The sequence below is a fragment of the Dermacentor albipictus genome, chromosome 7 (genome assembly GCF_038994185.2).
Source record: "Dermacentor albipictus isolate Rhodes 1998 colony chromosome 7, USDA_Dalb.pri_finalv2, whole genome shotgun sequence".
In the NCBI taxonomy this organism is placed as follows: domain Eukaryota; kingdom Metazoa; phylum Arthropoda; class Arachnida; order Ixodida; family Ixodidae; genus Dermacentor; species Dermacentor albipictus.
Genome location: NC_091827.1, coordinates 43802081 through 43815034, shown reverse-complemented (window position 1 = coordinate 43815034; position 12954 = coordinate 43802081). Strand labels below are relative to the sequence as shown.

Genomic DNA, 12954 nt, shown 5'->3' with positions numbered 1-12954 from the left:
CATTGACTTCCATGTTATCATGTTCCCCTTGATAGGTCACCAATCTGTAATGTTCCTGCATCTTACGTTGTGCTTGAACGTGGCAGTTATGTAAATTTAGAGATGCAGCCAGCTTGTACGTTGCAACAAGTGACCGGTGCGTTGCAACAGGCAACCAAAGTTTGCAATAAGCCAGGTGCTGCATTCGTGCACAGGAGTTGGCGAAGCACCAGAAGCAAAGTATGCATTGGTTAAAACCTATAGGCGACCGCGCACTCTAGGCCAGATCCACCGAGTGCAGGGCTACACTTTTATTGAAGCGTGCAAGGGTCTCGTATGCCTAGCATAGTCAATTCCTTCAAGTCAGCTTCGCCACAATAGAACCATGTTATGCGGTGAAGCATAAGCGAAATAGTGTTGCAAAGCATAGTAAGAGTTGAAAGGGGTCACTGTCATACAACATTGCAAGTGTCCCTTAAATATTCACGCATATGCGCCATTTCTCATCACAGTATGAGCACCAAGACATCTAATAACTGTACTGACAGGCATTCAGAACTGTTTCTGACATGGCTGTGGAGATTTGCAGCCTTCCTCACGGTTAACGTTCCCCCCACTCCAGATGTTACTTTTTTTGTCCTCGCGATCCCTCAGAAAACCCATCAATGGGGTTCTCTATACTTAATGAATATCGCTGGGAGAGGCCTTTGTACTGCCAATGGACATAAAAATAAACTGATGATAATAATGAATATAATGTATGAACTTGCTTTGCTGCGTCGAAGTGTGCTGCCTCAATAACATTGCTCCAAAAATGAAATAATACTCAGTGTAGGGTCAGCACTAGTTCAGGAAACAGTTTTTTGTTGTAAGCCTCCCTGTGCCATTTGCAATAAAAACCACCATTGGAAGTTTCCAATGCTTTGCCAGTCTCTCAGTGCTTGGAGCATGGAAGTGATTACGTAGACCATTCATCTTGAATATAAAGCCAGGTGCACGTGGAACTCTATTTAGGTGGTTTGAAGACATTGTATATTTCATTTTCTTTTCACGAAAATTAATGCCAATTTCATCCATACAATTGTGCGATCACAGACTACAAGAAAACAGCAATGAATTTCATTTTGAATACTTCAGAGTTGACATGAAAATCCAGAATACGGCACTGACATGCCAGCCTATCACACAATGCTAAAGCTTTATCTCCGTGTTAAGGCCAAGAAAAGCACATTTTAGAAGAAACACGAGAAGAGTTACTTTCGCCACATGCATGCAGATGCCTTCCGCTAATTAGGGTGTTTAGGCAAAAGAAGTTGTTTTTCACCTTAAAAAAAATATAAACTCTCGAGTTTTACTTGCCACCTAGGGTTCTTAAACGTGCACCTAAATCTGAGTACACGAGCGTTTTTGGATTTCGCCCCCGTCAAGATCTGGTTGCCTAGGCAGGGACTAAACCTGCAACCCCAAGCTTAGCAGCGCAATGCCGTAGCTACTGGGCGACGACAGCGGCTCTTTTTCATGTTCATGTTCGTAACATACCAGTCGGTAATAAAAAGTAACCCAACTAACAACTATGTCCCTAAGGATAATCAACACGCTTTCATCAAATGAATTAAAATGAAGTTTTGAAAGAATACTTTTACCAGTCTAAACTGGTAATTTAGTGCAGCTATATGTTATGTCCTATCAACTAGTATAGTAGATTTACTATGCACGAACACAACAATTAAAGTACAACTACAACAATGTTTTCACTTTGGACAAATTGGTTATTTATAAATAGGCATCAAATACCACTGCTGCAATCTTGGCCAAGCTGCAGGCCGGTAGTTGAACAACTGTCTTCTAACAGCCCTTAGATAGCCCCTCAGCAGGTGACGTATGCACATGGTTGTTAGTGAATGTGTCAAATACCAGCACACTTTTCACATGTATAACGGGTGCCACCAAATCTCGAAGTCCATACGTAGAAACCACACTGGGTGTCAGCATTCTGGGTTTTTGCAGCATTCACGGCAAGTGGTGAAGTTGTCGTTTGCAGCTTTGGCATCAAAACGTGTAAATTTGCAAGATTTTCATAAAGTGTTCACTTGTATTTCAAAGGTAAAATTTTCCACAGAGCCTGCTCTAAATCTACGCTACCCAAAACTAGGCTCGTTAAACGGCCTGAAAATTTGTGGCCGCTAACCTATAAGGTGCCAATTAGTTCTGTCAATGGAAATTTAGTTTTACCACACTTCTTGCATCCTCAGAATCGTTAAAAGCGTACTGCAGCAGACCAGATGACTAAGCTTTATTTCTTCAGCTAGTTTAGTAAAGTTTACATAACGTCAGCTCAGTGCACAAACTCTTTTACAGGAATGTCAAATATGAGAATGTCAAATATTGCATGCTCAGCATACTTAGAAGACACCCATCCACTCATTTGAAAAAAATATCACTAATGTAAAATGTTCAGAAGCAACGAAAGAAGCGAGCCCACTACGCAACTGTACTGCAAGCAAGATTAAACAACACAATAGGCATTTACCTTCAAGCTCCTTTCACCAAAACACTTTGCACATATTTATCAAACTTGCAGGAAAAGTCCAATAAGAAGTGTCAAGATGTAGGCAGCATGTTTTAAACATTGCTACGTTCTGTAGCGTTTTTCCTTTTGATGCGCTATCATGGTATGTACAGTTGTGTACACAGCACTAAAGGGGTCAACATTATGGCTGTGTGCTGACCCACAGACTGTAGGGGTATGTAAGACAGTGTCTCGTGCATGAATTCACAAAAGTGGCATTTCATACTCTCGTCTTTTAAAGCACATGCTAAAAGTCATATGCACGATTTTCCTAAAGCAATTGTTCTTTTCTTTCCTTTTCTTTTCTCAAGGAGCACCGACCTGCTTCACTTTCTGCAAGTCTCGCAGGAATGTCTTGTCGTTGACCAGAGGCTTCAGCTTGGTCAGCTGCTCCAGGTGCACGATCCAGTCCTCGCCAATTTTCTGGGAACAACAGAAAGAAAGGCAGACACCTTGAAACCTCCGAGAGCTGATAGGTACACTGAGTCAGTTTCGGATCATAAGTCTCGAGTGAATTGAAACATGGGGCTGTATTCTCGAATGATTGCTTGCGGAGGTACTTTTGCATGATGTGGCATCCGGCACAATTCCTCATTGGAGTGAGGCATTCTGCCTGTCAACATATCTAATCGGGAACTGCTGAAAGTGATAAACCGTGATATCACGAAGTAACATTTCACACAAAAATGCTTTCGCTATGCCTGATATTCATTATAAGCACATATTTGTTGAATGCTGATATCAAGAAATTTATATTTATGTAATTATATCTGATAATTTGTTACATCTGTGTTCTTTATATTAGGTTTCACTGTATAACGGTTTTTAATATGCCTAAATTCAGATTACAATAATAGCAAAACTTCAACACCCAAATAGTCATGGTTGCAGCTATACCACACCTGTGGCATGTGGCATGGTTTGCATCACAGCCTTGGGGTGTCGCCACCATCGAAACGATGACAGCCCACCACTGGCAGTGGTAATTGAAGTGCCAGCTGAGCCTTTTTATTGTAAACTTTATTTGTAATAATGCAAACCAATACGTAAACAGAAACATTTCTCTATTAAATTTTGAACTCTTTGAAGCAAATTGAGCTTATGAAAAGCTTTATATAGTGACTAATTCTCGAATGGATAACCGCAAGAGAGAGTAGGCTGTCTGGACCAGAACAGTCAACAGAATTTGCCCTTGTGAAAGCTATGTGTTTATGCTCAAATAGAGCTGCAGTTTGTTGATTAGTGTGAACAAAGTGGTGTGACATCGTCAGCTACATAAGTGGAGGGACTTTAGCAATATGCCAGCTTGCAATGTGGCAGGACGCATTTCTTCATTCAGCGGTGGACAGATTATATTCACTAGAAGTGTTCGACAAGACTGTATGTAGTATCTTTTCGCACATAAACACTTAGGCATGTTGCACACCAGTATATCTTCTGAAATGCTATTTACATGCATTTATTTCATGTAAACATCGATGCTGTTGTAATAAAGCTGTTTATTTGCAGCAAGTTGATGTGATTAGCACTGTCATTTCGCTCAGCCTATGCAGCAGCACCAACCTTCAAATGTACAAGCTAATTTATTATGTGAAGGAGATGAAATTGTCATATACCTATGGGCAGTGCAACAGCAATAGCAGAAGCAGACAACACTGACTTCAGTTGTCTGCTGTGCGCTATTCCTCACAACCGTCATTGTGCTTTTAACACACATTGAACTTTCTAAGCAACTAGACATTATACAGCCATCACCTGTCGTTTTTAAGTTTAGATTATAAGTGAATATATTCAAAACTTCAGCTAGTATTAATGGGTGAACATTGTTCTGGTATCAGTGCAACTGCCATCACAATTCAGGTGGCACTAGCGTTGCCTGCAAAAACCGACCCCATTGTCCCTATGAGAAGGTCTCGGGCTTGCCTATACACTGTCCTTTTCAAAAGAAGAAAACTTAGGTCACTGTACAATATTCATTGACAATAATATTGCATTTACATTTAAGTGCACTTGTTGCATTTCATGCATCTCTGATATACAGGCGCCGACTGATCATTCGGACTAGACGGTGATTGCCAAACAGCCCGAATAATTGCGAGTCTGAAATACTGAACGTGCCAGAAAATAAGAAATATTACACAAGTCGCAAGAAAAGCTGTGCCATACTGTCGGTTCATCGCTTTCAGGGATACCCTCCATTTTGCTTGACTAGTGCAAGATGTGTTGGCACCTGCAAGTGACGGCATCTTCGGTACAGAGTTAAGCTCGCTGTCTTATTACAGTGATAACTGTTGTCTGCCATCGATGCATCTGGCGATAATCACTGGAAATATTGTGAAAGTGAAAGTATCTTTTAAAATGATCCAAGAATATCACCCAATTTTGTCTATGTGTTTCTTGCTAGAATAGCAGCTTGGGTTTGTTGGTTTTCCATCCTGGTGTTAACAGCGCAAAACGTAGATGGTACACGAGACGAGAAGACGACACCACAAGCACCGACTTTTTTTTCACTGTTAACACCAGAGTCAATATGTTGTTACACACATGTATGCTTGCCTTTGTCTCAGACAATTCATGCCCACATTTTTGTAGTGATGCCCATTTTTATGCTATTCCTTTCCATGCTTCGTCAGTCAGTAGTCAGAACACCACCTTGCCCATGCTAACAGGATCAGGTGGCCGTGAATGGCAGCCGACAAGAGTGACATAGAATCAAGCGGAAAGCATCGCTACAAAATCAAGGCCTGTATCTCAACTGTTGCCATGCTGTCACTACACCGAGACAAAAGTAGTACAGTCAATGCATCCATTCAGTCTTCATCCCCTGGCAACATAACAAAAGTTGACAGCACTGTAATAGCCAATTTATCATGTATTTCTTCGCAACAGCCAATGTCCGGCATTTCGCTTGCGCAGATGTCGAGTGTTGAGTTGACGCCACTTGACACTGCTTGAAGAATTCGCCCGGAACCGTGTTGCTATACAACACGGTTTGGCATTTACGTGAATGAAACTCGCATGACAAACCGGGCAAGTAGCCTTTACGATTTACTGTCTTGGCTTAGCTTGTCCTGCGGTTTGGGCGTGGTCGGCGAGTGCTAGCAGTGACGTATCAAAACCTAAATATCCCTATTCTTGCTCAATTCAGTGGTCAAATTAGCATGCAGTCGTGCAGTTGGTGCCCAAATTATCGCGCAGCACACTGCAAGGTGCCCAAAATTTCGGTCAGAGGAGCTATTCGAATAATCAAGCATGTCCAAATTATCAGTCGGGAACTGTAGTTGCGCACCAAATGAGATTGCACATGCCACAACCAAACTTTGAAAAAAAAAATTGCCATGAAGTGGCTGCAAAAGGCGAGGCTCACATCGGCAATGAGATCGGCCAGACTAGGGTTGCAGAGCAGGAGCCACCGGCGGGGAGTAATGCCATTGGTCTTGTTCAGGAAACGCTCGGGGTACATCTCATAGAAGTCCTTGAACCTGCAGATGCCAGCAGCGGGGGCCACATTTTGCTTACAATGTTTTTTCCATCCTTGCATAAAATGCATAGTGCTGAGCCCAAACTATTGCTGGTGTCAGTCATTTTGTGCAAAAGATGAAAAGTGAATGGGATCGAAGGATTTTGGAAATGATACATGATACAGTCCCAGTCATGTGTTTCAGAGGATGCTCCTCACTGCAAGCATGCAGGAACACTCAGTAAGGCAGTGTTCCAATACTCGCCAAAAACAGCTAAACAGGTAGCTAAGTAGACAGCAGCTATCTTAAGTCTCAACACAATTCTGACAAAGCTAGCATAGAAAGCAGCCTCGCAAAGACAGCATCCAACTCAAAAACAATGCAGGCCACTCTGCTGTCCAGACAAGATGGCAGCTGAACAAATTGTTCGGGAACTTGAAGGGAAGGTCGCCTGCGCACAAGACAATGCAGTAATGGTTTCTTAAGTGTTTCATGCAGGCTATGTCGTGTTTCATAGGTTTGCACACCAAAAAAAATTAAAGTTACAATGAGCAATAATATGCACTTCACTTAGCTTTTTCTTGTTGACGCAACCTGAAGTCAAGTCTCAGATGTATGCCAGGTCTGCCCCCCATGCCACATTATGGGTTATAATTAAATCTTCTACAGGGTGTTTGAGAATGCAATTACAAAGAATGCAAAATTCTTGAAAAGGAAAAGAAAGGAAAGCAGGTTGTCGCATCCGCCAGTGTGCTGCACACCTTTGCTGCACCAGCCTTTGTGCCACGCACCCTTCACGGGATGCCTTTGTCACATGACCAGCCTTGCATGCCTCTCCCGTTTTCCTGTCACCCCTCTAACATTGGTGCAGTCGACCTGTGTATTGGAGGGGTGGGAGGGAGATGGGAGAGGGGTGCGTGATGTGTAGGGCGATGTAATGAAAGTGTACCATGCGCGGTGCAAAGACGGGTGTGGCAAAGCTAGGTGTGCGGCAGGCAGGCGAATGCGGAGGCTTGCATTCATTTTATTTCTTTTGCTGGATTTCGCTTTTCTTTTTGGCAGCGACACCCAGCAGCCAGATTTGTTTGTTATAGCCAGTAGTGTGGCATGGGAACATTGTAGTAAGCAGTCAATTTTACCGTGTAACGCAGGCACATGTTCACGGTGCTGGGGCTGCTCATTGTTGTCCGAGCATTGTTAAAACTGGTAATGCTATGAGTGGCTTCGACTGTAAGTTTAAAAAAAAATTAAAATGTGTGATGTTTGTCCCCTGCACTTTCTTTCATGCAAGCCGGTTATAACAATGCAATTTTATTGGCATTTGAATATTGTCACAAGTGGGTTTGACAACTTAACTATATTGGTTGCATAGTGTCCGTTGGCTCTAATACTAAAAAATTGTTCAGAGGTGGCATGACAACAGGCACAGTTCTGGCTCATCTTAATTTGTGCGAAAGCGGACGGCTTTGTTGTCGAACCGTAGTTTGCAGCGCATATACTCACAAGTCCTTCTTGAGAATCTCGGAGTGGATCCGTGCCACACCGTTGATCTTGTGCGAACACACGATGGCCAGGTGGGCCATGTTGATGCGCTTCTCACCTTCCTCCTCGACCAGCGACATACGCCGCAACCGGTCCAGGTCCCCGGGGTATTTCTTGCTCACCTCCTGGAACAAGCACGCTCGCAAATTGACCGGCGTATGGTGGAACCAGTCGGGTAGAACGGCACACCAGACACAAGGGTATGGCAACCGTGGTGAAGTAGGCATGAGCATGCATTATCTGGTGAAGTAAGCCGCACAGTAATGCTGCATTGTATGCTGCCATATAAACCATGCACACTCCGAATTTGTTATTGTTTTACTTTGTTATTGCTTGATAATTGTTGCGTTACTAAAACTTTCACTAAAACAAGAATTTTCTTACTAAATCACTTTTTGTTTCTTTTTTGTAATTATGTTTTGTGCTGCTAGGTCAGCAGCTGCATGATAGTAGAAACATTTTAAGAAGAAGCTTTGAAATTAGATCTGCTACACTTATTGGCTTAGTGTCCTACAAAAAAGCATCTTCTGTACCCTTGAGATCAATATTTGGTAAATTAAACTTGATAAACGAAACTTACTTCAATGGTCCCTTAAGTTACCCAGCTCTTTAAAAAGAGCACACTATACTTCATTATATTCATGTTGCAATATCAACTGTATAACAGCCTAATAACAAATAGTGCTGAAAATGACATTTCAATGCAAGTTACATCAAGGATCATCATAGTACTAATCATCATCCCATTCAAGTCAACTGTAGTACAAGGGCCTCGTCAAGCAATCTCCAGCGATCTCCATCACTAGTTGTAACAAAGGATAAAATTGCTACTTGGCTAAAGTGCCAAATACACTAAATTACAGACCACAAGCAAACATCACAGGCTCATATGCAGTTAGGCTTCCCGTGTGCAAACTAATACAAAGCTTGCATTACTATTTTGTTTTGGCATTGCTTTGAAGATTTTTTGCATTATCTCACTTCTCATAATTTGCGACACTTTGTTTAGCATGGAAGAACAGTAACAGGATTTTAACAGTCGGTTATTGCAAAGTAATTAGTTTGAAATATTCGAAGATACCAACCAGTTCCTTCTCGAATATGAATGCTGTCTGTCATATTCAATGGACGGTTTGCAAAAATACTGTTGCGCATGCGCGAACACGGCTATCACGAGCGCCCTCTACATGGCTAGGTACGAGAAGCAGCCGAACAACCAACGCAGCTATAACGCGCCTTGAGACGACGGTTTGTGGTGGTTATGATCGCGGTATTTTCGTGAAAAGGACGGCTCGTTGTGTTGCATATTGTGCACAAAGTGTTTCACCAGCAAACAGAGCACGAGTTTATTTCGGTTTCCGTCCGAGAAGAGCTATCCGGCTAGGAAAGCAGCATGGATAAGCGACGGCCGGAGATGCCATCACAGCACACAACTTGCTCGCTCCTCGCAGAGCCGGTTCTCATCGCGCTATAGGTTATTTCGGCCCGCAAGCTTCGAGACACCTTTAAACGCAACCGAATTTTGCCGGTATAGGAAAAGCTCAGGATGGGGGGACGAGAACGGACAGCGCTTGCGAACGCGGAGTGGTGTCACTCAGTTGTCGCTGACATGTTATTATACTAAATATTATACAGTGATGTCGTAAGTGCGCCTCATATGACAATCAGCTTTTAGTACTACGCCACTGAAGTGATCGAAACACACCTTTCGAGGGCAGTTGGTGCGACCACCATGCGACGGAGTTCGGCTGGTTTGCTCTTTTCTGCTGACGGTGTACAGATAGCCAAATGTATTTCTTATTTAGCCTTTTAATATCGATGCATGAGTCGAAGAGCTCGCAAAAAACTATGCGTTCAATTCCTATCAGAAGCTTCTTCGTAACCGGCGACACCCACGGCCAGCGAGCAAGGCCTACCGTCTTCATCGATGGCAATTAGAGCGTATACAGTCGAGAGAACGGTGCATCGTTTGAGACATTCCCGTATTTGCCGTGCGCGAAAAAAGGACCGTCGTAACATGTCGAACAGCTCCGCAAAGCTTTGCTTTGTTCCAGATGGGCCATATTAGTAGGATAAACTCTCGTAAGCGGAACATCGCGCTCGGCGCACTGACTTTGTCGGCAGCCGCCGATTGCTCGAGCCGGCAGGCCTAGCTCCCGGTTGTCGAAGCAGCAGCCGACGGCGCTTGTGATGAAAACGGAGCGGGCCATAAAGTGTTTATTTTTGTGAGTATTTTAGCGTCTGGACGATTATCTAGCGGTTAAATGAACGCAGAGTTAGTTCTCTCTCTGTCGGCAGCAAAGAGCAAATAAGGCTAGCCGCCTTGCACGGTGGTCGCTGCGCGCGGCCACTCTGCGAAACCAAGTGTGAACACTCGGCGACACATCGGCAGCGTATTTCGACGGCGCGCACTCTGCTCTTTGTTGAAGGAGTGTATTTCGCTCGCACCAGTCCCGTGCTGGCATCAGCAGCCCCAAATATACGATATTTTTAACGTAATCGTCCTTCAGTGCCGAGCCTCGACGAGCCTGGCGAATAGTGGCAGTTATAGAAAGCATATATTGCCACACGCGATCAGTTTGAGTGGTACGCTTCAAGAAGTCGGAGGTCTATAACATGTATGAACTGGAACGGAGTGACGGCGTCTTCAATTATTTTTTGGCGCCATGAACACACGCGGTTGCCGCGGAAGAGGCCAGGCAGCAGCCGAGAAACGAAACTCGCTCTCTAACCACATACTCCCGCACGCAGAGCACTGCAGCTTTGCCTGTTGCTCGCCAGATGGCGCTCACTATTTTGCAAACCGTCCATTCGTACCTTCAAGACTTTAAATATTCAAAACCCCTAGTATATAGGAATACAGGCGACGACCGATCTCACAGACTCCCGATTGTTCGGACGCCTTCGTGGCACCGCCACATGCCCTATAGAGTCAATATCAGAACGTCAAAAATTTCGGAAGCAAAAAAAAAAAAAAACTTTCGCCGTTCGATTTGTTGGACTGTTTCCCATGACCGCAGGTCCGAAACGGCAACAATTGAAGCCACCACCGCTGCCATTTTGATTACCTCGCCGCCTCGAAGCGGCGCTCTCGCACGCAGATCCGCTGGCAGCCGTGGCCACCACTGCGGCAACGCTAGGCCTAGCTGCTTCGACGTTCGCTACGAAGCTGCTTGCTGTTCAGTGGCGCCGACTCTGCCTTTGTAATCCTGCTCCACAGGATTGTAATCCACAGTGGCCGGGCTACTCGGGATGCCACAGTTGATGGCCCCAGATTAATTAAGACCACCCGGGAGTATATTAATGTGCAGTCAAAGCACACTACACGAGTGTCGCTGCAAGCCACCCCATCGGAATGTAGTTGTGGCTCAGAATCAAACCCAGACAATCAGCAGAATGCCATATTGACTTATCCACTGTGGTGGTCATTGGCCAATTTCGATCATGGTATAGTTGCTCCCCGACCACTTGGTATCCGCCATGGCTGTTCAAGGAACACGTGAGGTAATTACTACTGCCGAGACACAGAAAAACTGAGGGAACGAGATTCGTGATTTACTGAAGTTTCCCGCTGCAGGTACACCTTTGTTACATTGAGATTCGACTGTACGAGACTTACGCCAAGGAAACGGGCGTTGATGTCATAGATGATCTGCAGGTGGCGCGGAAGCATGTTCTGCAGCATGGAGCATGGCCAGCGCTCCAAGGCCTCTGGCAGCACCGTGTGGTTCGTGTAGGCACATGTCTTTGTCGTCAGTTCCACAGCCTAGCAAAAAAAAAAAAGCAGAAAAAACGTGAACGAGTGAAAAACCCTTTGTGCAAGAATGAAAGTTGTTTGCACCCTCAGCATGAAAATTAATTAGGCCTGATCTCGGATAATCAAGAGATGTGTTTTCAACAACATAGTCCTCCACCTATACAGTGCATTTTTGTCTGTCAGTGAGCAGAACTCCAAATTTTGACCGCCAAGATTTTTTTACAGCGAAGCTGTTCATGGCTAGGGTTCTGTGCATTTTTCATGTCCGTCAACAAATCTGTATAAGCAGAAACTATCATCATCAGCAATGGCTCGTACCATTGCTGATGGCACGCCAAGGCCAATGTTTCGTTTTCATTTCATGCTGCAACCCCTGTGCTAGTAGGTCAGCAAGACATCATAGATTTCACATATCTTTTTTTTGTAGTCTTGCCATTATGGCTCTGTAATAGAATTTATAATAGAAAGTTAACTGGGCTCAAGCAGATGCTCTCAAATCCATGATGTCAGAGCAAGCTGGTGCGAGAATGTTAACGTGATGTCGTCACCAGTCTCATTTGCAACTGCCAGCCCCTTCTCATGGTAACTAGTAGGTACGTCCCATTTGCCTGCACCACCTGAACCCATTTATGACGAATGCACACTGCCATTCGTTTCAGCAGTGCAGCAATGGCACCCTCTAAACTACGGCGTTCGTTTCAAAAGGTGCAGGAAAGGTGAAGGGCTATTTCACGATTTTGCTGCGCCCTCTCTACCGTCGGTGCTGGCTTCGTGCACACATACAGGCATGAAACAGCAGGGCAGCAGATGACACAGTACGCATGCTCAAGCATCATTAAAACCCCGCTTACATACGCCTGCCGTGTCTACGCAAGCGCGGGTGTATTTACCCCTCAAAAACCGATCATACCAGCAGTTCAGGATCTCTCAAACTTATGCACTACATGGACATTAGTCCAGAAAAACAAAAAGCCTGCACCACGTCTACACCTTGGCTTTTGTTTCAAGTGTTGCCCTGTGCCTGCACCGAAGAAATCGTGCGGCACAATTTCCAACTTCTCGTGAATCGCCGTGAACTGGCTTCACAGTGGTGCAGGCAAATCGAACGGACCTAGTGGCTTCTTTGGAACCACAAAAGGGTAATTAAGGGGTCCAGTTAAAGTTTATCATCTCTTTAGTGTTCCTTTAATGTGCACCCAAAGCATAGCACACAAGCATTTTATAAGTGAATCTTTCTTTTGCAAACCCTCCCAGACTTTCCTGACTGTGGCTGCTGGTTGACTGCTGCTGCTGCTGTCCTGTTGAATAGCTCAATTAAAGAATGGGGGGGTGGATGAACTACGCACCCAATACTGGGATTGAACCGTGGCCTCCCAGCACAGCAACCCAATGCTCTAACCATTGCGCTGCACACACAATTGCATATATACTCATATCGTGGCAATCCCTACTGGCTCCTTGATGATCGCCGCGCGTTTATCGGAATGGGTTCCATACTATGGCACAACCAGAACTGGGCCAAGAAGCAGGTGGTACATATTGTGCCAACGCCAGCTAGCTTTTTGATACGATAGCCAAGTGTTGATTTCCATACTACGGCACATGCCTACAACAGGGATGCGACTATGAGACGGGCGGTACATTTA

The 12954-nt window shown here is 44.5% G+C and overlaps 1 protein-coding gene across 1 annotated transcript in view; it reads right to left on the bottom strand.

Moving 5' to 3' along the window:
- Positions 1-12954, bottom strand: part of LOC135915250 (glycogen phosphorylase-like) — a 48741-nt gene that overhangs the window by 13095 nt on the left and 22692 nt on the right. Inside the window, exons 9-12 of the mRNA XM_065448267.2 lie at positions 11171-11317; positions 7513-7676; positions 5916-6030; positions 2870-2971 (exon numbers count right to left, since the gene is read on the bottom strand). Of these exons, the coding sequence (XP_065304339.2) occupies positions 2870-2971; positions 5916-6030; positions 7513-7676; positions 11171-11317 (528 nt within the window). The remainder of the gene's footprint in view (positions 1-2869; positions 2972-5915; positions 6031-7512; positions 7677-11170; positions 11318-12954) is intronic.